The following is a 24,281-nucleotide window of genomic DNA, read 5'->3' on the forward strand; positions in this document are numbered from 1 at the left end:
ATGGCTTGTTTAACATTAGTTCCAGTAATACATGGAAGGTCCCTAATTAATTCTATAGCACTACTGTATTGTGAGTTTATTGGCTTTACTTAGAACACTGATGAAATAATGATGGTGAAATAACTATGATTTCCTAGTGTTATGTCTGTATGTCCAATCTTCGGGGAGAATTTCTCATGTGCATAGTGATGTCATATGTGACACACATAAGGGAAACATACACATACGGGTTTTTGCCATAGAATATATATATATATATATATATATATATATATATATATATATATATATATATATATATATATATATATATATATATATATATATATAACACAACGTTTAAAACTTTCACTTTCTTCTGTGCTTGTGATAAGCTCCAAGGCGCTTTCCATTTCTCTTTCGGATTCAATTCTATGTAGTAGCGAAAGAGGCAAAAAGAAAAAAAAACTATGTAAACAGATTCCCTTTCACACGCGTCACTTTAACGGCAAACAGGTGACGCCAGTTTGCAGTTTGAGTGACGCTTGTGAAAGGTAATCTGTTTACATAGTTTTTTTTTCTTTTTGCCCCTTTCGCTACTTGTACAGGCTGCACACCTGAGAGAGCGCAGCAGTGGGACAACACAGAAAGACAGGGAAATTAAACAGATTGTCTCCAACAGCAAATAAAAATAATCGCTCTTAGGGCCCTATTTTCACTTGGTTTACGCGCTATTTACTCACTGGAATGAGCGCACCCTCTGAATCCCTTAAATCGCCTAAATAGCGCGTAAATCCTTAATGCTTAATATTTCTCAAATAACGACTATTGATTTTTTTTTTTTAAGAAAAACATTTTATTTCAATATAAAAACGGCATGGTCACATAAATAACTGGTAAGACAAATGCACAATTCTCAATACATTTACTTCATTCAGGAATAAATAAAAACATGAATAAATAAATACATAAATAAATAGGCACACATATATTTAAACGTACATATATAAATACATACATAAATAAAATAAGTAAATAAATAAATAAATAAAGCTGCATTTTTATGTTCAAGTTTTGTTGATCCCACTAAATACAGTTTGGCAACACCACATAAGTTAAGGTAACTGAACACTCGAATTAAACATGGCATCCCACTCCTATAAGCTACATGGAATGATTTTCACTTTAAAAAAAACAGCACGAGTGAATAATTTCTCATTTAAAAATGAGCTACAAAACTATTGATCTGTGGCACAGTCAAATGAATAAATTTTGCAAGGGGATGTGTTTCTTTTCAATGTTTTAAGCATTCGTTCTCGTCCTCATGGCGGTCGTCAGCAGATCGAGCCTTTGCAAATGTTTCCATACTTCGGTTCTGACAACCTCCCAGGCATTCGCGCTGTAATCCTGAAAATAATAATAACAATAAAGAAAAATAGTAAATGGACTTCTCATCTTTTCAGTTCAAACATTCAATAAACATTAATTTCATATGGACCCAGTTCATAAAGCAACAGTCTCTCACAAACATGACAATACAAAGAGCCATACCTTTGTTTTCAGGTAATGTTCCAGTTTCTTAAAGTGACGCTTCAGACTCCTGTTCTCTTTCCCATGAGACCCCGTGCTGTCAGAATAGGTAATCTCTCGCATCTGCAGGAAGACAAAGAGATGGATTAGATAAAAGGCTTTAGTCTGAATTAGATCAAAGTTTAGGGCTTGTGTGTGTGTGTGTGTGTGTGTGTGTGTGTGTGTGTGTGTGTGTGTGTGTGTGTGTGTGTGCCTGTGCGTGTGTATGTGGCGAGCCTATACCGCTGTACAGGAGCAGATATAGGGTTTATGTGTTTAATTTTAGATTGCGTCACCTACGAGTCCAGGGACTCAGTTCTATATTGCGACATAGTAAATTCAAATAAGATAGGTCTTACGACCAGTTATCACCTGCAAACTCGACCAGCTATCACCTGTTTCTATATTCGAGTCGACTACTTGTCGGTGCAGTGTTTCGATACGACAGGTCGGCCAGCAATACCGTATTATCTGAAACTTGATGAATCACGCAGGACAGGGGGAACTGCATTTTGATTGGTTAGGAAATCACGTTTGCGTAATCACCATTCGTGTAAGTAAAGTAAAACTACTGTTTTCAACGACCTAACACCCAATTTTTGTACCCTGTTTGTGATTGTATATATCCCCAATTAATGTATATATTTGCAACTGGAAAATAACCGCATTTTTTAACAAGGCTAATTAAATATTGTCCTATAATTAGTAAGTCTGTCAGAACACATGAGACACAACATTAATAACAATACTATATAATATAGGCTATAGTAGGGATCACAAAACTTAAAAAGCTGTTGGGTATCCTCCCTCTTCAAGCGGTATTTCAATATAATTTACTGGTAAGAAAGCATATCAAAGATGGTGCGCCGTACGCACACATCTTCTATTGACTTTTTTTGAGCCGATTCTCTCTGTCGTTGCAGTTGTCTCTGTATGTCTTAAATGCACAGCATGCGTTAGAGTAGCCATGTTTCTCAAAATTCAACGCAGGAAATGAGTGTGATCCACCCGTCGTATTTATACACCAGGTAAATTGTCGTCGGTAAAATACGACAGGTAATACGATCGAATAGTGTGAGCAACGTTATCTAGAAACGCTACTCTTATCGTAAATTCTGTTCCCGACGTAGTAAGAGCCTGATACTACAGCATGTGTATATAGAAACAAGCCCCTAGTACCTATCGTGTGACCAAAATGTATCGGCTATACTCACACATGGCTCAAGCTCGGAAGTCGTGCGGTGAAGGTTGGATTTAAACTGGTCCAGTTTCACACTGTCCCAGGTCACACTGTTCATATCTTTGCTGTAGAGCTTCCTGATTTGACGAATGGCTTTGTATAGAATAGAAATACTGTCTCCCATCTGTAAAATCCACATAAAGAAATAATGGTTTAGCCATACATCTGAAAGACATATTTAATAATCTAGATTAAATCAGGCTTCCTGACCAGTGTACCTTGTTTCATTACTGAGATAATACAAGATATGGCTTCAGTGTTTTAATAAATCATAATGGGCAGATGCCCATTCTTACACAAGATAATAATATTGTTTCCAAATACAGTAACCTGTTCAACACAAATTGTCAGTATGTCTTCATGAATTCAAATGCATATTATTTTAGTTTGGAAAACATTTTAAAGGGGCTTCTTACCTGTGAATGTCTGGCGTTTGAGTACACTTCGTTTGGGAAGGGGATGTTCACTTTCTCTCTCACAAACTCTCCACCCTTAAAACAGGAAGACAAAACATGGTTTAATGTGGTATTCGTTATACAAACACACGGGTCTAGTAAAATAGTAAAATAGCTTAAATTAAATTAAAAAAATAAATACAAGCATATGGTCAAATTAAAAGCAATTTACAAATCAAGAAAGCATGCATTAAAGTCATTAAAAGCATAAAAAGCAATTCGACGTTTTATTTGGGGGGGGGGGGGGGGGGGGCAAATGGGCTTGTATGTTCTTAATTAAACGACAGCATATGATTCTAAATTGGTCAGCATAAACCTTCATACTGAAAAACGATCACAAAGACCAATTATTGAACTAAAGCCAATACGCTATAGTAGGCTATATGAAAAACATCCATGCACGCTGACATTACCATATTTGCTAGGAGTTGGAGGTTCTCCCGGCTCACATCTTTATACCGGTACCGAACCCACCGGCATCCCAGAGAAAAGCTCTGGCCGCAGAACAGTACAAAGCAGCATCTCAGTAAACTCTTCAGATCCATTTTCAAAACGACACAGTCCACCGTGTGTACTGCAAAAAACAACCGACAAGCTACAGTATGAGAATGAGCCGTATAAAACCAACAGACTGTATAAAAAATAAATGATGCTTATACAAAAAAAAAGTAAGTGCGGCAACAAAAACAGCTTACCTTCTCTCTGTGAAATCCTGCAGTTTGTCCTAGAATGCCATGCTTGCCCGTTCCCTTGAATTTATCTGTGCTGGTACTGAGACGTGTGAAAAGCGAAAAATAAATGCGGAGTTTCCCCAGCTGCTACCTGTGCCATTTTCTAACTGGGTTGCAGGATGTTATAATACTGTGGTTCTAATGCTAAGAGCGTCCACAGGACCCTATTTTCTGTAAACATTGATTTGAGTTTTTTTTTTTAACCCGTTACAGCTTATCGTAAAGACAATATAAAAGCATAGAAAAAGCCTGCTCAAATTTGCAATGGTACAAACTTCTGTCGTTGGCTGTTTTCCTCGGCTCCAATTGTATTACAAACATATAAATAAAAAAGCAAATTTGAACTACCATATTTGTAATATTATATAGGAATTATGGATTGTTCGCTTTAGATTTTAGTATACCGCAGGCCTTATAGCTAATATCTTTACAATTACAGACATTGTACCATAAAAATAATAAGAAGAAGAATTCTGTTGCACTCCTTACCTATGCTATAGCTGCGTTTCTATTCCATCTAAACATTAAAAAAAAAAAAAAAAAAACTTTAACATTTTTTTTTCATTGGTACTTTCAACAGGTTAATTTTGGCTTTTGGTTCAAATATTTAACAAGAGTGAATTTAATACTATCCAAGTACATCGCTCTTCTGCGGCGTGTCTTGTGTTTTTGGTTGTTTGTAGACTAAAAGCGTGTCCCTTGGGTCTCCATTCATTTCCATGATAAGCAGCCTCCCTCCACCGTCACAGTTATAATGAAGGCGAAGGTATAAAACCGGCAAATTGGAGTGCCTAACGACATTCACCCTGCTTAGCCCATATTGAACCACGATCGTGTCTGATTACAAGAGAGTGGACCATTTGTGTCATGTGACTTCTGGTTTATTTTCACACACACACACACACACACACACACACACACACACACACACACATATCATTGCATGGGGTATGTTTGTATATCCAGCAATCTATGTCATCACACTTATAAGCACTTGTTTATTACGGAATTGGAGAATTATAAAACAAATAATACAAATTAAAAACAAACAAACAAACAAAAAATAAATAAATAAAACACGGAGTACAAAGACATCGGGGGTGACAGGTCGGTTCGATCTATCGGCAAAAGTACAGCAGCTCTGTTTTGAAGCGCGCTTCCTTTCTCTTTCGGATTCCGTTCGAAGACGTTATCTGTTAAATGGATGACTCAATGAATTTGAAAGCGAAAGGGAATTCCGACACAATGCGGATGCGTTTTCCTTTTTAGATGTATTGGGATTTTCTGTATTTTTTCAAATCAATTTAGAATATGCATATCTCGTTGTTAAGTCTGCTGTAAATGTTAGCATATTCTAAACGTACTTGATTGATCAGAATAAATAAAATCGAACCCTGATGTCTGCAGCACACGCTGTTTGCAACGCATTGACTGCCCTTACATGACTAAGTACTGTGACTTTGAAACATGCTCGCTGCAATAAAAGCTGCATCTCCTTTGTAAAACTTATCCATTCCGTTAGAAAAAAAAAAAAAAAACACTACCCCGTATACATATTGTTGTTGGATTGTTTATTTAATGAAAGCAGGTTTCGACTTTTGACAGTCCCCTTGTAATTTCCAGTCATTCTTATGGTGTAGTTTCAATAAAATATTCAAGTCAATTTGAATATATCTGTAGTGTTTTAATTCGCTTTAAATGTATTGTCCACACATATGGCCAAATACATTGCATAATACTGAAATAAACGTTTCACTCCTGTAGTGATTATTTATTTATTGGATAGCAGTGTGGAGTAGTGGTTAGGGCTCAGGGCTCTGGACTTTTGACCAGAAAGTCGTGGGTTCAATCCCAGGTGGGGGACACTGCTGCTGTACCCTTGGGCAAAGTACTTTACCTGGATTGCTCCAATAAAAACCCATCTGTATAAATAGGTAATTGTATGTAAAAATAATGTGATATCTTGTAACAATTGTAAGTCGCCCTGGATAAGGGCGTTTGCTACGAAATAAATCATAATTTACTGAAACAGTTTGGCCTTAGGATTGTTAAACATGTATTTTGCTGTACATGTTATGTTATTGTAGTATATAGCAATAATGTCTCTTTTCTGTTGATGTTTTCCTGCGTGTACCTAATCAGTAATAATAATAATATCACACAGATGTTTTGAGGATGGAAGCGTGTTAGGGATGTCTGGGAAATCTAGGGTGATAAGGCCCAATATTCAAGGCCACTTCTGTAAATCTGTTACAGACTGATGGAATCCATGACCCTAAAGCATCCAAACAGAACAGAATAGCCGTTCACAATACTATTTAATCTGTGGTTCATAAATTCTGGGTCTTGTCATGCCACTAAAGAACTACCGCTGGTTGTTCTTGTTTATTCAACACTCCTCTGAGGGTAACATTAACTCTCAAGTAGCACAGATTTTCACAATAATCCACTAGGAAGCAGGACAGGTCATAGTCTGTGGGGATTTCTGGTGTGGAGGGTATTATTGCAATTATGTCAGATATGGAATGTGTTTACCAAGTATTTTTGAAAACACCTTTTCTTAAACAAATCAAGCCAATACATGTTTTTGAAAAAAAAATCTGTTTTATTTCAATAGTGCAAATAGTGCAAATACACAATACACAATATGCCATGGGATTTAAGACTACATGCTAAATATAAATATATAAATATATAAATACATAAATATAATGAATACCAGTATATCAAAATAATAATAAAAATATTCATTTACAAAAAGCAATAAAAAAGACAAATTGCCATTAAACAAAATATTAAGGCAATATAACACTGATAATGTTACAGTACACCATACAGTAGGTCCATGTGCACAGTACATAGTAATTATACTGTATATACATATAAAATATGTAAAGACTAAAATCAATTGTTAACCAATAAATACATGTCAAATAAATCATTATCTTGCAAACATTTGGTCATATAAAAATAGTTGGATTCAAAAGCAAAAATAATCTGGCTGGTGGTCCAAAATGAATACTAAAATATTTCAAAAGTGCAACAACACTTTTAAAAGAAATGAACTTTGATTGCAAAAACAGGAATCATATAGCGGGTGGATTCTTTATATGCGAGGCCAGCAGCTCCATTCTTATCAAATTGTCCATGACTTTTTTTCTGATTATCTCCCAGGCAAGGGCTGAGTTTTTCTGAAAAAAAAATGAATTGAATTGATTCACATTATTATAAAGTATATAATCTTAGTTAGATTTAGAGTTTTGCATCACCTAAGATTTTAGGTATTAACTAATATGAACACAATTTTAGTATTTTATTTAACATCATGTAATCAAAGAAACTACAAAATGATATCGCAAACGTCTACCAGATTTTGACATGTCACATTTTAAATTTGTCAGTTTTTCGTTAAGTATATGGAAAACTATAAGAAGCGGTATGTAATTCAATATGTTAACGTAACATTATTCAACAGGTTTCATTCTTAGGTGATGCAAAACTTTTGGCCATAGCTGTAGGTGTCGGCAATTTTTTAAATAGGTAACACATTATATTGTAAGAAGAAAATAAATAATAGTTTTACTTAGTGTAAATTGTTTTGTTATTGTTTAGTTTACCATAGACCGTTATCTGACAGACATATCAAGAAGCCCAACAGCTGTCTCACTTGGGTAAGCTTGAGGTATGCTTGCACTGAAACGAGCTATCACTGCTCTGTGATTAAGGAGCGTCCTACCAATAATAATCTAAATCAGCATCACAATCCATCACATAAATGTCTATTGATAAGTCTATTGTCGCAATACAATATAAAGGGGAAAAATAAAACAACTTCTCCATACCTGGCTTCTCAAAAAACGTTTCAAATTCTTGAAATATTGCTTCAGTTCTTTGCATCCTACGCAGCCTCCCTTTGTCTTCTGCAAAAAGAAAATATGAAAGACATATTTACATTCCCATTCAGTGGTGGACATAGTGATGTGCTTTTTATTCTGTTAAGTAGGCCTACACTTTGTGGGTCACACTTAGGATTTCGACTAATTATAATCCTTCGGGGGTACCTTACTACTTTATTTACTTATGATCATTAAAAGTTGTTTTTCCATATAGCTGACTTTTAGCTAACCTTCCAGAAAGTCAAGTTAGACAGCATAGACCAAAGCTATCAGGACATGACATTTGGAATGAGAAAACCAAAGACATATTACAATGTTTAGTAGCCAACCACAGTGAATTCAAGATTTAAACTTGTGTCTATTACCAATCAGTACCAATCTGGGGGCACAGATTAGCTACACATGGTCCTTGAAAATAGACCCTTCCATGGCTTTGAACCCCTTTTACTACAGTTGATATCATAGTTAAAGATTTACTTACACAATGATTAAGCTCCAACTTTTGTCGATGGAGAAGGCTCATAAATTGATTCAGTTGGTCCTTGTCCCAAGTGGTCCTCTTTTCGCTCTTTTTGTAAAACTTCAGGATCTGTCCTAACGCTGTATGTAGAATCGAAATTTTGTTGTCAATCTGTAAAACATTATTGGTTTATTAGTTTGTTAATCAATTATACAGCACCCAACGTCGTACAGCGTCCAAAATATAAAGGAAAAACGTCAACAAATAATAGTCTATCTTCAATAGAGTGGTCTGTTGGGCGTCAGTGTTTCTAATGCAGAGATGGAGATAGACAGAGAAGTTAGCGGAAGTATTGCTATCGGCACTGCCTTCTTTGCCCTGCAGGAGACAGTCTCATACTGCGTCTGTTTTCCATGGACCCCCGCTCCGTGGCACTGCGATATTGACCGAGATCCACTAATCTCCAGTATAGCCATTTTACTATATTTGGTATCCGATCGCAGTGCCAGCATATGCAAAAGATAAACAATGAAAACGCTCACCTCTGATTTGCTGTGCAGTTTATAAAGCTCTTCTGGGATGCTTATATTCACATCTTCTGACATATCTTTTTCTCCCTGAGAGAACGAGACACAATTTTACACTGGTCAAAACAGTAAACTACCCACACATTGTTAGAGAATAAAAGCATTGATATTGTTTTATGATGACATTTAACCAACTCCCGTGTATATGCACGATTGTTATGATAGCAATATCAAAGTAAACACTGATGACTAGATAGCTGTTCCATAATACAATTATTCAGATTTGTAACACGTTTTCTCTTATTTCTAAAGGCTAACCAAACTTTGAAATCAAATTGGAATTCGAGATAAAATGAGTAGGGAGCCCTACAGTTAGCATTTGAGTCAAATCAATTTAGACTTACCATGTCTTTCAGCAGTGTCAGGGAAAAGCTGCTCTTGTGTTTGTACTCGCCGTTCTGAATCCATTTACACCCAAGAGAAATGTTTTGGCTGAGACATAGAAACAGAAAACAGAGTCCAGATCGTCTCAGGAGATCCATTTTTATACAGTTCAATAAATTATACGAACGTATAACAAATGTTAAGTAAGTTAAACGTGAACACCTCTCTAAACACAGACTACCTTGTATCAGTGTATTGAATTCCATGATGATTCTCTGTACTGGTTCCTTTTATGCCTGCCGGTTTGAAAAGTGAAAGGACTTTCCCGAATATGAGATCCACATTCCTATTCGCTTTCCGTTCTATGTGTAGAATGATATAGTACAATACAATCTAGAAAGTCCATTCAGGTTAAATTCCAAGTCTATTTATAAAGTTTAAAGACATGTTATGAACCCGCGCTGGAAATGCAATTCAAATGTTAAAGAATACATACGGTATCGCAATCAAAACTAAAAAGACGGCAACATGTGCGGTTTCAAACTGCTACTGCGTTCATCCGGGTTGCCTCAGAGCACTGTAACCCTTTTTTGTTTAGTTTGTTTTAGTTAACTTTAATAAAAAGTAATTGGAGAAAAATAAAAAATAAAATCAAAAAATTATGTGAACTGCAAGCGCAGATTTAAAGCGACAGGCACCCAAAAAATGCATTCACATTTTCTGGAACATACAGACGTGCTCAAATTTGTTGGTACCCCTCCACAAAAAACGAAGAATGCACAATTTTCTCTGAAATAACTTGAAACTGACAAAAGTAATTGGCATCCAGCATTGTTTATTCCATATTTAATAGAAATCAGACTTTGCTTTTGATTTTTTATTCAACATAATATTGTAAATAAGAAAACAAATGAAAATGGCATGGACAAAAATGATGGGCCCGCTAACCTAATATTTTGTTGCACAACCTTTAGAGGCAATCACTGCAATCAAACGTTTTCTGTAGCTCTCAATGAGACTTCTGCACCTGTTAACAGGTAGTTTGGCCCACTCTTCCTGAGCAAACTGCTCCAGCTGTCTCAGGTTTGATGGGTGCCTTCTCCAGACTGCAAGTTTCAGCTCTTTCCATAGATGTTCGATAGGATTCAGATCAGGACTCATAGAAGGCCACTTCAGAATAGTCCAATGTTTTGTTCTTATACATTCTTGGGTGCTTTTAGCTGTGTGTTTTGGGTCATTATCCTGTTGGAGGACCCATGACCTGCGACTGAGACAGAGCTTTCTGACACTGGGCAGTACGTTTCACTCCAGAATGCCTTGATAGTCTTGAGATTTCATTGTGCCCTGCACAGATTCAAGGCACCCTGTGCCAGGCGCAGCAAAGCAGCCCCAAAACATAACTGAGCCTCCTCCATGTTTCACTGTAGGTATGGTGTTCTTTTCTTTGAAAGCTTCATTTTTTCGTCTGTGAACATAGAGCTGATGTGACTTGCCAAAAAGCTCCAGTTTTGACTCATCTGCCCAAAGGAAATTCTCCCAGAAGGATTGTGGCTTGTCAATATGCATTTTAGCAAATTCCAGTCTGGCTTTTTTATGTTTTTCTTTCAAAAGTGGAGTCCTCCTGGGTGTTCTTCCATGGAGCCCACTTTCGCTCAAAAAGCGATGGATGGTGTGATCAGAAACTGACGTACCTTCACCTTGGAGTTCAGCTTGTATCTCTTTGGCAGTTATCCTTGGTTCTTTTTCTACCATTCGCACTATCCTTCTGTTCAATCTGGGGTTGATTTTCCTCTTGCAGCCGCGCCCAGGGAGGTTGGCTACAGTTCCATAGACCTTAAACTTCTTTATAATATTTGCAACTGTTGTCACAGGAACATGAAGCTGCTTGGAGATGGTCTTGTAGCCTTTACCTTTACCATGCTTGTCTATTATTTTCTTTCTGATCTCCTCAGACAACTCTCTCCTTTGCTTTCTCTGGTCCATGTTCAGTGTGGTGCACATAATGATACCAAACAGCACAGTGACTACTTTTCTCCATTTAAATAGGCTGAATGACTGATTACAAGATTGGAGACATGTGTGATACTAATTAAAGAAACTAATTAGTTTGAAATATCACTATAATCCAATTATTTATTATCTTTTCTAAGGGGTACCAACAAATGTGTCCAGGCCATTTTAGAATATCTTTGTAGAATAAGCAATAATTCATCTCTTTTCACAGCTTCTTTGCTTTATACTATGACATACCAAAGGCATGCAAGTATACATGATAAAATAGCTTTTAATTTCATCACTTTTCAGGAGAAATGAAGCATTATTTCAATGAGCTGTAAGGGTACCAAAAAATTTGAGCACGTCTGTATATATTTATATTTCTGCAGCAGAAGCACCTAAAACTCAGTTTCAAGTGCTTTGGTATCAGACTAACACTGTCTAAGTGTGTACTGAGTTTCAAGAACTTGGCCTTTTAGGTTCAGATGCAGCACCTATGCAGACACGCACTGCACATGGTTTTGTCACAAACACATGTGCAGTTCTGCGCTTCACGTGCTTTGAGGGTCAGACATAGGCTCTTTGGATAGATAAGACCTTAGTGCATCTAAAGAGACACCTGTTGCCCCAAGCCTTGCAGGGCTGCTGGGTCAATAAGAGCCCAACACCTCTCCCATTCAACTCTATAGCAAAGTGAAACACCATGCCCTCAGGCTCTGAATGTCCCAGGAGTCTGAAATTAGCACTTTCAGCTGGTTAGCACCCATTGGTTTTTTCAACATTACTCGGCTAGGAATATGGTAGGAAGCCCATTCAAACACTTCTGAACTCGACACAACCTGCTCGACAGGTTTGGTCCAAAAAGTCCAAAGTTTTGGTTTGACCCTTCATCAAAAAATGCCTTCAACTTCTCAAAAGTTTTCATACCAATGTTTGTTTTGGGGCTGAAAAAAAGTATTTTTTTTAAGCGGGTGGTGTAAACGAAAATCACAATGCCACATTGTTCCCCTTGTCCCCCAATACCCCAAAACATCCTATCCCATCAAAAGTTAAGGGGCAAACCCCCCAATTTGCATCATTTTGCGTGCTCCATAGCGCCCATTGTGGAAGGGTTGAGAGTTCAAAAATGTACATGGGCAAAGGGTAGGGTAGCAGATAATAGTTGGAGCAAAGCCCAAGACTCTACCTTTTACCCTTTGCCCCTGCCCCCCCCCCCCCCAACTTTGGGGTAATTACTAATTGACAATGCAATGTATAACTTAATGTAGAAAAGCGAGAAAGCTCCCCTTGACATTATATTGTGTGGGAGTACTTCAAGATCACATGTGTGATTTTTCACATGCTTTGGTCATACAAAGTTTGAATGAACGTTTTGGTGCCCTTTTTGCAAACTGTATTGATTTAAATGTATTTGTGTGTTTTGTTTTTAGATTACTTTTTTTTATTTATCCACGGATTTTCATGGGACTTTCTTTTCCACGTGGCCCTGTCACTGCGTTCCAAACTTTCCATGAGTGGTGGTGGGGGGGGGGGGCTCATGTGTTGCCTCGTAGCTCAACGTGTGACGCGTGTAAATGTGTAGTGCATGTCTGCATAGGTGCTGCATCTCAGCCTAAAAAGCCAAGTTCTTGAAACTCATACACACTTAGTGTATGAGTTTCATACACTTGCAGCTCACAGAAGCTGAACCACACTGTTAACTTACAAAAACTGTTATTTTTTAAAAAGTACAAAAGCTAAAATGTAAGACGTTTTAAGAAAGACATGCAGTATCTACATTCATAACATTATAGCCATCGCGATTAACGCAGGCAACCGCATCACACAGAACAAGGCAATTCACACACAGGCGGAGAGCGGGCGCGAACCTAGATTCCTCACGCACGAAAGCATAGCGCAGATACAGCTGTACAAAAGAGCCGGCTCCCTTGCAAGGATCGTATATTGCTGCCTTCCCCCGTTTACAAAAGAATGATCATTTGAAAACAGCACCGTACTGAAAAGGTAAAAACAAAACAAAACAAAAATAACGAAAAGCAAAGGTGCCGTAACAGACATAGATTTGGTGCTCTGTGGAAACGTAGCCGCAGAGCATAGTGGTATATCGCGCAAAACGTTAACTGGGTAACGTTTCCAGAGCCTCGGCGAGACGTTACTGTGTTAACGTTTCCTTTGTGAGAGTGTTCATTGTGTTCTATGTAAAAGAGAATTGGGCAAACAAAGAACAAAACCACACTCCCCACAACGGACCAATGACACATCTAATGATGTAATATCAGCAATTCTATTGAACATGATTCGAATTAATTAGAATTTCTTTACTGATAACGGTATGTTCCCAGACTCCACAGTAGCCTATTGTAAACCAAAACTATGACAGATAGCATAATAAACATGCAATTGGAGCTGGATTTATACAGGTGTTTACTGTGGAAACCCCTTTGTCTTTGTCTTGAATCCACAGAACCGATAAGGGGGATTTAGGTCTAAATGAAAAACAAATTTGTGGTGAGGATTCCCCATGATTTGATTAATAATAATAATAAAAATGCATTCTTTCATTTTAACAAGAAACCATCGTTCCAAATAATGGTATTGCCCTCTGAAAATTACCTTTTTTCATTTTTCACTTGTTTAAATACTGTTGCATCACAGTGCTAAACCAAGACCAGTAGGGACTGTTTCTATATGCACTTACGATATCGTAACGTGCAAGTACGATGAATATACGATAGAAGTAGCGTTTCTATATAACTTCACACACACTACCTGATCGCATTGTCCTAGTCTATCGACACCAACTTACTTTGTGTATAAATACGACCGGTGGATCTCACGGTCTTTTTTTTTTTTCAACCTCAGTGGCGTAGCCAAGTGGTCGTTACAATATTGCGAGATCGTAAATTCAAATACTACTGCTCTCGACCACTTATCTGGTCTAGAAAATGGTCTAGGAAAGTACGTTTTTTAATCATTGCTCATGTAACACACATAAGCTAAAGTTTCAAATGTCCTAATACCACATTTTTCTTCTACCCTATGTTTATTTATTCTATTAAAGTTTGGGACTGCACTATAAACACAGCATTGTGTTGCCTTGACTAATTATTTAATAACGTAATACTAATTATTACATCTATCAAAACACATGCGACACATTAGAAATCAAAATATAAAAAACATAATTAACCAGGAAAGTTGTAAAAGAAGCATTTCAGCAGGGCTAGCTTGCAGGTACCTCTAGAAGAACTAGAAAGTAATAAGGGTGTTTTATTTCCTAAACTGAACAATCGTGTAACAAGCATCTACAAACAGCAAAAATGTGTGCTGATGGATCAAGATTTTTTGCACATGAGACAGTGGATATCCCCTTCTCCCTTAACACCAGTAACCACACCTACATCAAGAGCACAGGAGGAATCCAACTTTGACCATTGCAAAACTATACAGGCCATTGAAAGGTGCATATGCTGCCTCAAAATGTGTTTTATACTGGTGATAACCGATCGAATTGCAATTACGACTTTGCAATAGAAACGAGCCTCAGGATTAAATGATGGCACCTATATCTATTAGCCTATATAATATAGCGATTGCATCTCCTTAAACATTAATTGAATTCAGACTGAAGTTCTTTCACATTGACAATAACGGGTTTATAGATATACTTATAGATTGGTTTAAGTTCAAATACAATATATTTATGTTTAGGGGTTTGCATTGCATCCAACCAAAAGCTTTCATTATGACAATTCTATCTTTTAAGCACCGCTAAGCATTCAGTTCAGCGGAAACTAAACTCCTCACACCAGTTCAATGGGCAAATAATATTCCTTCATTTCTGATGATGTTTCTAGTCTTATATGCGTGGGCGCTGCATGCACAGGGCACACATGGTTATATTCTCAAAGCTATTTACTAGAAACAACACCAGTTACACTTGCATACACGTGCTATACCTTTATTTTAATCGACATGTAGGACTAAATAAGTTCAGTGAGGAATCTACACTGCTGCTGATGCAGTTATATATTGCTTGTAGTCCCATTTGTAATATGTGGTCTTACGATATTGAGTTTACATGCCATATTTCAATTCACAAAAGTTAATGAATGTTTTAAGGAATGTTTTGTTTACTGTTAAAGCCCATTTTGAATAACAAAACTTAAAAAATAATATTAGTTAATATTTTTTTAATGTTTCAGAGAGGATTTATTAGTTTATTCTAGTTTTCAAAGCACTACATTCTTCATAAAAGAGTGTCTTAAAGCCTATAGTTCTAGTATAAATATCACACAGGCATTTATGATTTAGATTTTATTTAATATAAAAATACAAATAGAACATGTTTATATATTTTGCCAACACATTCAATAATGCATATATAATTAGATAGCAATAAATACATTAATAAATACATACATAAATAAATAAATACTTGACATTATGTGGTGAATTACAAAAATACACAGATATATTCTAATACATATCAAGACAATTTTAGTCTGGATAAGACCCCTATTAAACAAATAAATAAATAAATAAATAAATAAATAAATAAATAAATAAATACATTGCAAATACAGCAGGTTCCAATGCTTAGAGGTTCAATTGCTATTGGAATTGTTGGAACGTTTTAAAAAACGTGACATTGTTATTAGTTACACATATAAAAATTAAAAGTCTTCTTATCAAATGATCAAGTGTATTGGCAAATTGGAATGACAGGAACACGTTCAGGATAAGGCAGCTATCACTCCGTGAAGCGCTTATTAGCAGCGGCGAGCAGGTCCAGTTGAATCACAAATTTCCAGATTTGTGTTCTGATCGTCTCCCACGCATTAGCAGTATAATTCTAAAAACACATAGATTATATTAAGTCATCAGATTTATTTTATTTATTCAATACAAACTGCACTTTACAATATGACGTAAGCGATTCAAATACATAACAAATTCCCAATGAATTCACATTAATTAATTAATTAAAAAATATATACCTTGCTTTTCAAATAAGCTTCAAGTTTCTTAAAATACCGCTTCATCCTCTTAGTCGTATTGCCTTGAAGTCCCATATCGCCCGAGATAGTCATCTCTTCCTGCACTGCGTCTTCCACCTATACATTTAGAACATTTAAAAGTATTAAAGACATGTTTCCAGCGCACATACATTGAAATCTGTTACAAAATAGTTTTCTCCCTAATTAGCTTGTACACTCAAGCTTTTTGTTGGTTGAATTATTGTTAAAATAATACAATAATACAATATATAATAACCATAGGGCCTGTACTGTGTGTGTGTGTGTGTGTGTGTGTGTGTGTGTGTGTGTGTGTGTGTGTGTGTGTGTGTGTGTGTGTGTGTGTGTGTGTGTGTCATACAGCAATCTGGTACTAAGGTATAAAAACACTAGCATTACATCATCATTAGACTATTTAAACCAAGGGTGCCTTAAACATAACCTTTATATACTATAGCTATACACTTTGAATAACCCTTTCATGCATGAAATATTGAAAATATATGAAAAAAAGTAGTTTTGGACACATAATAAATGTATTTTTTTCTTCAGTTTTTCCCATAGCTTTATATGCATCTTCCAGATGTTCCCATATGCGATCGATATGCATTAAAGTTAATTTAGGCCCAAGTGAATTAATACTATCTTTACTTACACATTTTCCAAGTTCCACAGATTGCCGATGGATGGCGCTCTGAAACATCTCCAGATGTTCCCTATTCCACGAGACAGACGTCAGATTGTCCCAGTTTCTAATATACAGCTTGCCGATTTGGTTATGAGCTTCGTATAAAACCAAGATATCATCCCCCTTCTATAAAACCAACGACATCGCATAATCAAAAACAACAAACACCTTAGCATACTATACGACTACTACTACCACTAATAATAATAATAATAATAATAATAATAATAATAATAATAATAATAATAATAATAATATAACACGCATTCGGTTAATAAGGCTTAGGCTTATTGATAAATGTTTAATGGTTAATGTATAGGCCATGTTACCATTTCTGATTCTTAAACATGCATCTTCGCTAACCAGAAATAATTTAAGTTTTTTAATGTTATATTTTGCTGATATATAAGTAAACTAACTAGAAAAAAAATAACTTAAATTATTTGCAAATCTTCAGTCAAGAAGAGATTTGTTTACCTGTGAATGCGGGGGAACGGTGTAACGGAATGGCACGGTGCTGTTTATCACGAGCTCTCCCCCCTGAAAAAGGCAAAGCAAGTTTTCTTTCTGTTATCCAAATCAGATACAGCAGTGGAAACAATCAATGTGGATATTGATTGGTATAGGGCAGAATAGATAAGCAATGTAAATTACAAAAAAAAAGAGTTAAAACTAGTAATAATTTAACAGTGAAAGGAAATTAGATGTATTTTACAGTGTAAACAAATTGCATTGTATCGGACCTTACCATTTGTTTCAGCAGATTAAGGGTCACCTTGCTTTTGGACTTGTACTGGCCGTTCTGAATCCACTTGCACCCCAGAGAGAACTGGCAGCAGAGTAAAGCAATACAACAAGACACCCATAAACTGTGCAGAGACATTTTCAAAGCGATGCAAACCACAACTCTGAAATGAAACGGACACAGAGTAAGGAATTCGTCCTTCAAAACCTGTATTCTGTAGAAAACAATATACAGTCTATGCTTTCAAAATATCTTCACGTTACTTACCTCGTATCTGGACTGTGTTCGGTATTGTGTGTTGAATTCCATGTTGCTCTAGTTCTAAGGTCCATATATACAGAGAAGATGTTTCAAAAGTGAAAGCGGAAATTCCAGGGCACTCCACTGCTGCTTACCTTTTCGTTGTTGTATTTTCAGGATGTACAAAACGAATGAATTCGAGAGCTCATATACGACTTTAAACAATTGCTGATGTTAAAATGCATTTTTGAGCATTGTATATCACTATATTGGCTGCATTTCTGACACGCTTTAAAAACGGCAGGGGTGCTGACTCCCAATCCAAAACGGCAGGAGTGCTGACTCCCATCGATAATTACAACGAAGACCACTTAATGCAATCATGTTTACGTACCATACTATTGATTACACAAAGCGTTCATTCAATAAAGCGGTGTTTATGAAAAGCAAAAGGAATTCAATTTCTGAAAACAATATTGGTTTAAGTGATTTTCTTAATTTAAAACGAGAAATTCAAATTATTATTTCTAGATATAATATGATAGAATATAAGATTCCAGAAGGAGAATCTCTATTAATATTAGGATTTATAGCTAAACCTGGATTTAGTATGCACTTTAACAACTAACCAGACAGACACCTGCCAACATCATGCTCGGACAGGTCTAGTTTTGTCTGTTATTTCTACATCATCTTAATAATATGACCCTTCTGTACCATACAAATGCATATCTCATTCAGTAGGCAAATGCAATATTTAGTTGTCCAATATAAGTGCTAGTTGTCCAATATCGTTTACAGGTTGTAAGCTTTTGGCGAACACAATCTAACACCTGCAGGAAACGTGGAATTATAATGTCTATGGCGCCAGCATAATATCCGTTTCAACCAGTTGTTGGCTTAATTAGCAATTCAGTTTTTAAAAGTTTTCCTGAAACTGGACAAATGAAAATATGGTGTTTTTATTTTTCATTTCAAAATTCGAAAATTGAAAAAAAAATCAGAATAAAAACGGAAATTTGAGTCAGTGGTTCGAAATGTTATACCTCTTTCATTTTTTGTTTCTGCTGCTAAAATAAAACGGAAGCCCAAACAAGGGTATACCTTTAAAATGTTTTCGATTTGTGTAATGAAAAGATCACATAATAATAATAATAATAATAATAATAATAATAATAATAATAATAATAATAATAATAATAATAATAATACACATTTACTCTAAAATGTCGGTAAGCCCTGCCACCGTGTAACAATTTATTTATTTTTTTATTTTTTGGTTCCTGGGTAGTAAGTGTTATTTCCTAATTGCTTATGCCTCAAAAGTATAGAAAATGGCTATTATTCCCCACAAACTTTGCTTTTGTGACCAGGACAGTGATATTTTGAAATTTACCTATTTCCAATGTGAAAACGGGCGAATTTGTGTCTTTTCGTTCACATAAAGTCAGAAAAAAAACATATGAATCCAAATTAACATGTATTTATACTAAAGTAATACAAAAATGACTACAAAAGATTTAGAAGTGAGTAGTTTTTCGAGATTTCTGGTTACAGGTGATTCCGATTGCCTCGAACAGACTGGTCACATTGTGACAGAAGCAGAGCCCATCTTGACGGGTGAAGAAGCTGGAAAAAGGTTGGTGACGCTTCCTCTGATCTGCGACTTGCACACTTTCATCCAACAAGTTCCATTGTTTGAGCCTAGACGTCAAAAGCTCGGCATTGGACTTGGTGAGACCAAGATCTCTAATCAAGTCGTTGAGGTCTTTTTGGTTGGGGTAGTATGGGTTTCTCTCCTCAGCTCCACTTCTGAAATTGTCATCTGGATCTATAACGTCTTCCTCGCTCTCTGACTTGCTGCTCTCTTCTAAAGACGGTTGCTCTCTCTCAGGAGGAGTGGGTACGGGGAGCTGATGGTAGTGTGGCACCGGGGAGATGGATGAAGGAAGGTCCGGATCCGTGATAGCAGGTGCATTCTTGCCAGTCCGACGTTTGGAAGGGTCCACCATGCAGAAGCAGCAGTTGCTTGTGTGGTCAGTGGGTTCCCGCCAAATTCTTGGGATAGCGAACTTCATGGCTCTCTTTTCCCCTCTGTACCATCCTACAAAAATACATTTATTTCACCCATGACTAATGTGTAAGAGACTCTCGCAACATTTTTCATATATATTTTTTCAATAACATTGAAAATTGTAAAACATTTTAAAATTAAAAACTTTTACAATTTTAAAAAGTAACACATTTTATAACATAAAATTCAGAGCAACAATTGTCCATCTTACCTTCCAGAGTTTTTTTTTGCAGTGCTCGCAGGTGAAATGAGGTGCCCAGGGTTTGTTTTGATCCCTGACAGGCATGCCGAAATATGCCTTGTAGGCCTCACACATCTTAGCAGATGCTTCCACGGAGTACTTTTTCGCTCTTGTCTTGATAAATTGGCCGCAGACATAGCAAAATGCGTCTGCCGGATGCTTGCAGCCTCTTGATGCCATCTCAGAAAAATGCAGATATGTATCCATTTAGGCAGCTGGAACTAAACTGAACTGGTGGTCTTAAGGCCCCTGTATTTATACTACTATTTATATTACTGGAAAGTTATAGAAATTTCTAGAAGTTACTCCAAGTTTACTCAGCACTGAATCTATCTGGAATGTTCTGGAAAATAGGTAAATTTCAAAATATTACTGTCCTGGTCACAAAAACAAAGTTTGTGGGGAATAATAGCCATTTTCTATACTTTTGAGGCATAAGCAATTAGGAAATAACACTTACTACCCAGGAACAAAAAATGTGTTCCATAGTGTTATGAAGAATTTATCAGAACAATGATTGACAGTTTGGGGTCAGCGACGGAGAAATAGTCAGTGCAGCCAGGGGGTTAACAGTACAGGGGCCTTCATATTCATATCATTGTAGCTTACTGCTATTCTCTTAATTATGTTTTAAAAATTGGTTATTAAAGCTTCCTAGCTTTTTTTCTTCACTCGTAACTGTCTTTGCACTGTTTTATGTTTCGTTGGCGTCTCTTTTTCGAACTCCGCGACCACTTTAGCCTATGGTCTGTCAATATTGCAAAACAGTTTCCTACTTTCTTCATGGAACATTTTTGGGTGGGTCTGCTGTTCAGCAGCCTTTTGCAGTTATATTCTGTGTGCACGATTCATCCTGTAGTTTAGGCGGAAGCTGTTAACGGGTGCTGCATGAGTACCAGAATAAACTAAAGCAAATTTACATGCCTGTATTTCTGATTGAAAAACCAAAAAAAAAAAAAAAAAAAGATTTTCGTATTGGAATTTAGTATTGGAAGTAAAGATGCACGCAAAATGCAATTCAAGTAGGTGAATAGAAAAGCTTATTACATGTAGTCAAATACTGTTTACATGCTAACACTTGACTTGGCAAACGGGGCCCATCTTCCTCTTTCTCTGCAACTAGTTGGGGTTATACTTATCGTGATGTTCTTGCCACACAATATGGGCTTTTTGTAGGAGCTATCCCAGTGCCGCCCAAACCCTGTCCTGGAGAGCCCCTATCCAGCAGGTTTTATAGGTAACCTTTAATCATCAATTTCAACACCTGGAACATGAAATGTAGTCCCATTTGTAATATGTGGTCTTACGATATTGAGTTTACATGCCATATTTCAATTCACAAAAGTTAATGAATGTTTTAAGGAATGTTTTGTTTACTGTTAAAGCCCATTTTGAATAACAAAACTTAAAAAATAATATTAGTTAATATTTTTTTAATGTTTCAGAGAGGATTTATTAGTTTATTCTAGTTTTCAAAGCACTACATTCTTCATTAAAGAGTGTCTTAAAGCCTATAGTTCTAGTATAAATATCACACAGGCATTTATGATTTAGATTTTATTTAATATAAAAATACAAATAGAACATGTTTATATATTTTGCCAACACATTCAATACTGCATATATAATTAGATAGCAATAAATACATTAATAAATACATACATAAATAAATAAATACTTGACATTATGTGGTGAATTACAAAAATACACAGATATATTCTAATACATATCAAGACAATTTTAGTCTGGATAAGACCCCTATTAAACAAATAAATAAATAAATAAATAAATAAATAAATAAATAAATAAATAAATAAATAAATAACCATAAATACATTGCAAATACAGTAGGTTCCAATGCTTAGAGGTTCAATTGCTATTGGAATTGTTGGAACATTTTGAAAAACGTGACATTGTTATTAGTTACACATATAAAAATTAAAAGTCTTCTTATCAAATGATCAAGTGAATTGGCAAATTGGAATGAAACATGTTCAGGATAAGGCAGCTATCACTCCGTGAAGCGCCTATTAGCAGCGGCGAGCAGGTCCAGTTGAATCACAAATTTCCAGATTTGTGTTCTGATCGTCTCCCACGCATTAGCAGTATAATTCTAAAAAGACATAGATTATATTAAGTCATGAGATTTATTTTATTTATTCAATACAAACTGCACTTTACAATATGACGTAAGCGATTCAAATACATTACAAAATCCCAATGAATTCACATTAATTAATTAATTAATTAATTAAAAAATATATACCTTGCTTTTCAAATAAGCTTCAAGTTTCTTAAAATACCGCTTCATCCTCTTAGTCGTATTGCCTTGAAGTCCCATATCGCCCGAGATAGTCATCTCTTCCTGCACTGCGTCTTCCACCTATACATTTAGAACATTTAAAAGTATTAAAGACATGTTTCCAGTGCACATACATAGAAATCTGTTACAAAATAGTTTTCTCCCTAATTAGCTTGTACACTCAAGCTTTTTGTTGGTTGAATTATTGTTAAAATAATACAATAATACATTATATAATAACCATAGGGCCTGTACTGTGTGTGTGTGTGTGTGTGTGTGTGTGTGTGTGTGTGTGTGTGTGTGTGTGTGTGTGTGTGTGTGTGTGTGTGTGTGTGTGTGTGTGTGTGTGTGTGTCATACAGCAATCTGGTACTAAGGTATAAAAACACTAGCATTACATCATCATTAGACTATTTAAACCAAGGGTGCCTTAAACGTAACCTTTATATACTATAGCTATACACTTTGAATAACCCTTTCATGCATGAAATATTGAAAATATATGAAAAGTTTTGGACACATAATAAATGTATTGTTTTTGTATTTTTTTCTTCAGTTTTTCCCATAGCTTTATATGCATCTTCCAGATGTTCCCATATGCGATCGATATGCATTAAAGTTAATTTAGGCCCAAGTGAATTAATACTATCTTTACTTACACATTTTCCAAGTTCCACAGATTGCCGATGGATGGCGCTCTGAAACATCTCCAGATGTTCCCTGTTCCACGAGACAGACGTCAGATTGTCCCAGTTTCTAATATACAGCTTGCCGATTTGGTTATGAGCTTCGTATAAAACCAAGATATCATCCCCCTTCTATAAAACCAACGACATCGCATAATCAAAAACAACAAACACCTTAGCATACTATACGACTACTACTACCACTAATAATAATAATAATAATAATAATAATAATAATAATAATAATAATAATAATATAACACGCATTCGGTTAATAAGGCTTAGGCTTATTGATAAATGTTTAATGGTTAATGTATAGGCCATGTTACTATTTCTGATTCTTAAACATGCATCTTCGCTAACCAGAAATAATTTAAGTTTTTTAATGTTATATTTTGCTGATATATAAGTAAACTAACTAGAAAAAAAATAACTTAAATTATTTGCAAATCTTCAGTCAAGAAGAGATTTGTTTACCTGTGAATGCGGGGGAACGGTGTAACGGAATGGCACGGTGCTGTTTATCACGAGCTCTCCCCCCTGAAAAAGACAAAGCAAGTTTTCTTTCTGTTATCCAAATCAGATACAGCATGGAAACAATCAATGTGGATATTGATTGGTATAGGGCAGAATAGATAAGCAATGTAAATTACAAAAAAAATAGTTAAAACTAGTAATATTTTAACAGTGAAAGGAAAATAGATTTATTTTACAGTGTAAACAAATTGCATTGTATCGGACCTTACCATTTGTTTCAGCAGATTAAGGGTCACCTTGCTTTTGGACTTGTACTGGCCGTTCTCAATCCACTTGCACCCCAGAGAGAACTGGCAGCAGAGTAAAGCAATACAACAAGACACCCATAAACTGTGCAGAGACATTTTCAAAGCGATGCAAACCACAACTCTGAAATGAAACGGACACAGAGTAAGGAATTCGTCCTACAAAACCTGTATTCTGTAGAAAACAATATACAGTCTATGCTTTCAAAAGATATTCACGTTACTTACCTCGTATTTGGACTGTGTTCGGTATTGTGTGTTGAATTCCAT

At 35.9% G+C, this 24,281-nt stretch overlaps 4 protein-coding genes across 4 annotated transcripts; all 4 read right to left on the reverse strand.

The window, feature by feature from the left end:
- Positions 1-858: 858 nt before the first annotated feature.
- Positions 859-4,429, reverse strand: LOC117434609 (interferon a3-like). The gene is made up of 6 exons (XM_059003190.1): positions 3,939-4,429; positions 3,657-3,817; positions 3,205-3,279; positions 2,763-2,912; positions 1,531-1,632; positions 859-1,386 (listed from the first exon to the last, which is right to left on the reverse strand). Exons 2-6 carry the CDS (start codon positions 3,786-3,788, stop codon positions 1,282-1,284), a joined length of 564 nt encoding a protein of 187 aa, XP_058859173.1. The 5' UTR covers positions 3,789-3,817; positions 3,939-4,429; the 3' UTR covers positions 859-1,281.
- Positions 4,430-7,060: 2,631 nt separating this feature from the next.
- Positions 7,061-9,399, reverse strand: LOC117434486 (interferon a3-like). Its single transcript, XM_034057050.1, has 5 exons — positions 9,262-9,399; positions 8,873-8,947; positions 8,352-8,501; positions 7,817-7,894; positions 7,061-7,165 (listed from the first exon to the last, which is right to left on the reverse strand). Exons 1-5 carry the CDS (start codon positions 9,397-9,399, stop codon positions 7,061-7,063), a joined length of 546 nt encoding a protein of 181 aa, XP_033912941.1.
- A 6,590-nt stretch (positions 9,400-15,989) lies between these two features.
- LOC117434487 (interferon a3-like) lies at positions 15,990-17,996 on the reverse strand. The gene is made up of 6 exons (XM_034057052.2): positions 17,955-17,996; positions 17,691-17,771; positions 17,420-17,482; positions 16,910-17,068; positions 16,237-16,353; positions 15,990-16,091 (listed from the first exon to the last, which is right to left on the reverse strand). The coding sequence occupies exons 1-6, from the start codon at positions 17,994-17,996 to the stop codon at positions 15,990-15,992; spliced, it is 564 nt and encodes a 187-aa protein (XP_033912943.2).
- Positions 17,997-22,253: 4,257 nt separating this feature from the next.
- On the reverse strand, positions 22,254-24,281 carry LOC117434490 (interferon a3-like). Its single transcript, XM_034057055.3, has 6 exons — positions 24,240-24,281; positions 23,976-24,056; positions 23,707-23,769; positions 23,203-23,361; positions 22,509-22,625; positions 22,254-22,355 (listed from the first exon to the last, which is right to left on the reverse strand). The coding sequence occupies exons 1-6, from the start codon at positions 24,279-24,281 to the stop codon at positions 22,254-22,256; spliced, it is 564 nt and encodes a 187-aa protein (XP_033912946.3).

This window comes from Acipenser ruthenus, chromosome 28, assembly GCF_902713425.1.
Source record: "Acipenser ruthenus chromosome 28, fAciRut3.2 maternal haplotype, whole genome shotgun sequence".
Taxonomy (NCBI): domain Eukaryota; kingdom Metazoa; phylum Chordata; class Actinopteri; order Acipenseriformes; family Acipenseridae; genus Acipenser; species Acipenser ruthenus.

Coding starts and splice junctions, on each gene's coding strand:
- LOC117434609 (XM_059003190.1), bottom strand. CDS start 3,788: ATGGATCTGAAGAGTTTACTGAGATGCTGCTTTGTACTGTTCTGCGGC. Junction 1,633..2,762: donor CTTCCGAGCTTGAGCCATGT/GTGAGTATAGCC, acceptor GTCTTCCTGCAG/ATGCGAGAGATTACCTATTC. Junction 1,387..1,530: donor AACATTACCTGAAAACAAAG/GTATGGCTCTTT, acceptor TATTATTTTCAG/GATTACAGCGCGAATGCCTG.
- LOC117434486 (XM_034057050.1), bottom strand. CDS start 9,399: ATGGATCTCCTGAGACGATCTGGACTCTGTTTTCTGTTTCTATGTCTC. Junction 8,502..8,872: donor AACTGCACAGCAAATCAGAG/GTGAGCGTTTTC, acceptor AATGTTTTACAG/ATTGACAACAAAATTTCGAT. Junction 7,166..7,816: donor AACGTTTTTTGAGAAGCCAG/GTATGGAGAAGT, acceptor TTTTTTTTTCAG/AAAAACTCAGCCCTTGCCTG.
- LOC117434487 (XM_034057052.2), bottom strand. CDS start 17,996: ATGGAATTCAACACACAATACCGAACACAGTCCAGATACGAG. Junction 17,483..17,690: donor TTAATCTGCTGAAACAAATG/GTAAGGTCCGAT, acceptor TGCCTTTTTCAG/GGGGGAGAGCTCGTGATAAA. Junction 16,092..16,236: donor AAGCTTATTTGAAAAGCAAG/GTATATATTTTT, acceptor ATGTGTTTTTAG/AATTATACTGCTAATGCGTG.
- LOC117434490 (XM_034057055.3), bottom strand. CDS start 24,281: ATGGAATTCAACACACAATACCGAACACAGTCCAAATACGAG. Junction 23,770..23,975: donor TTAATCTGCTGAAACAAATG/GTAAGGTCCGAT, acceptor TGTCTTTTTCAG/GGGGGAGAGCTCGTGATAAA. Junction 22,626..23,202: donor CTGTGGAACTTGGAAAATGT/GTAAGTAAAGAT, acceptor CTAAATGTATAG/GTGGAAGACGCAGTGCAGGA.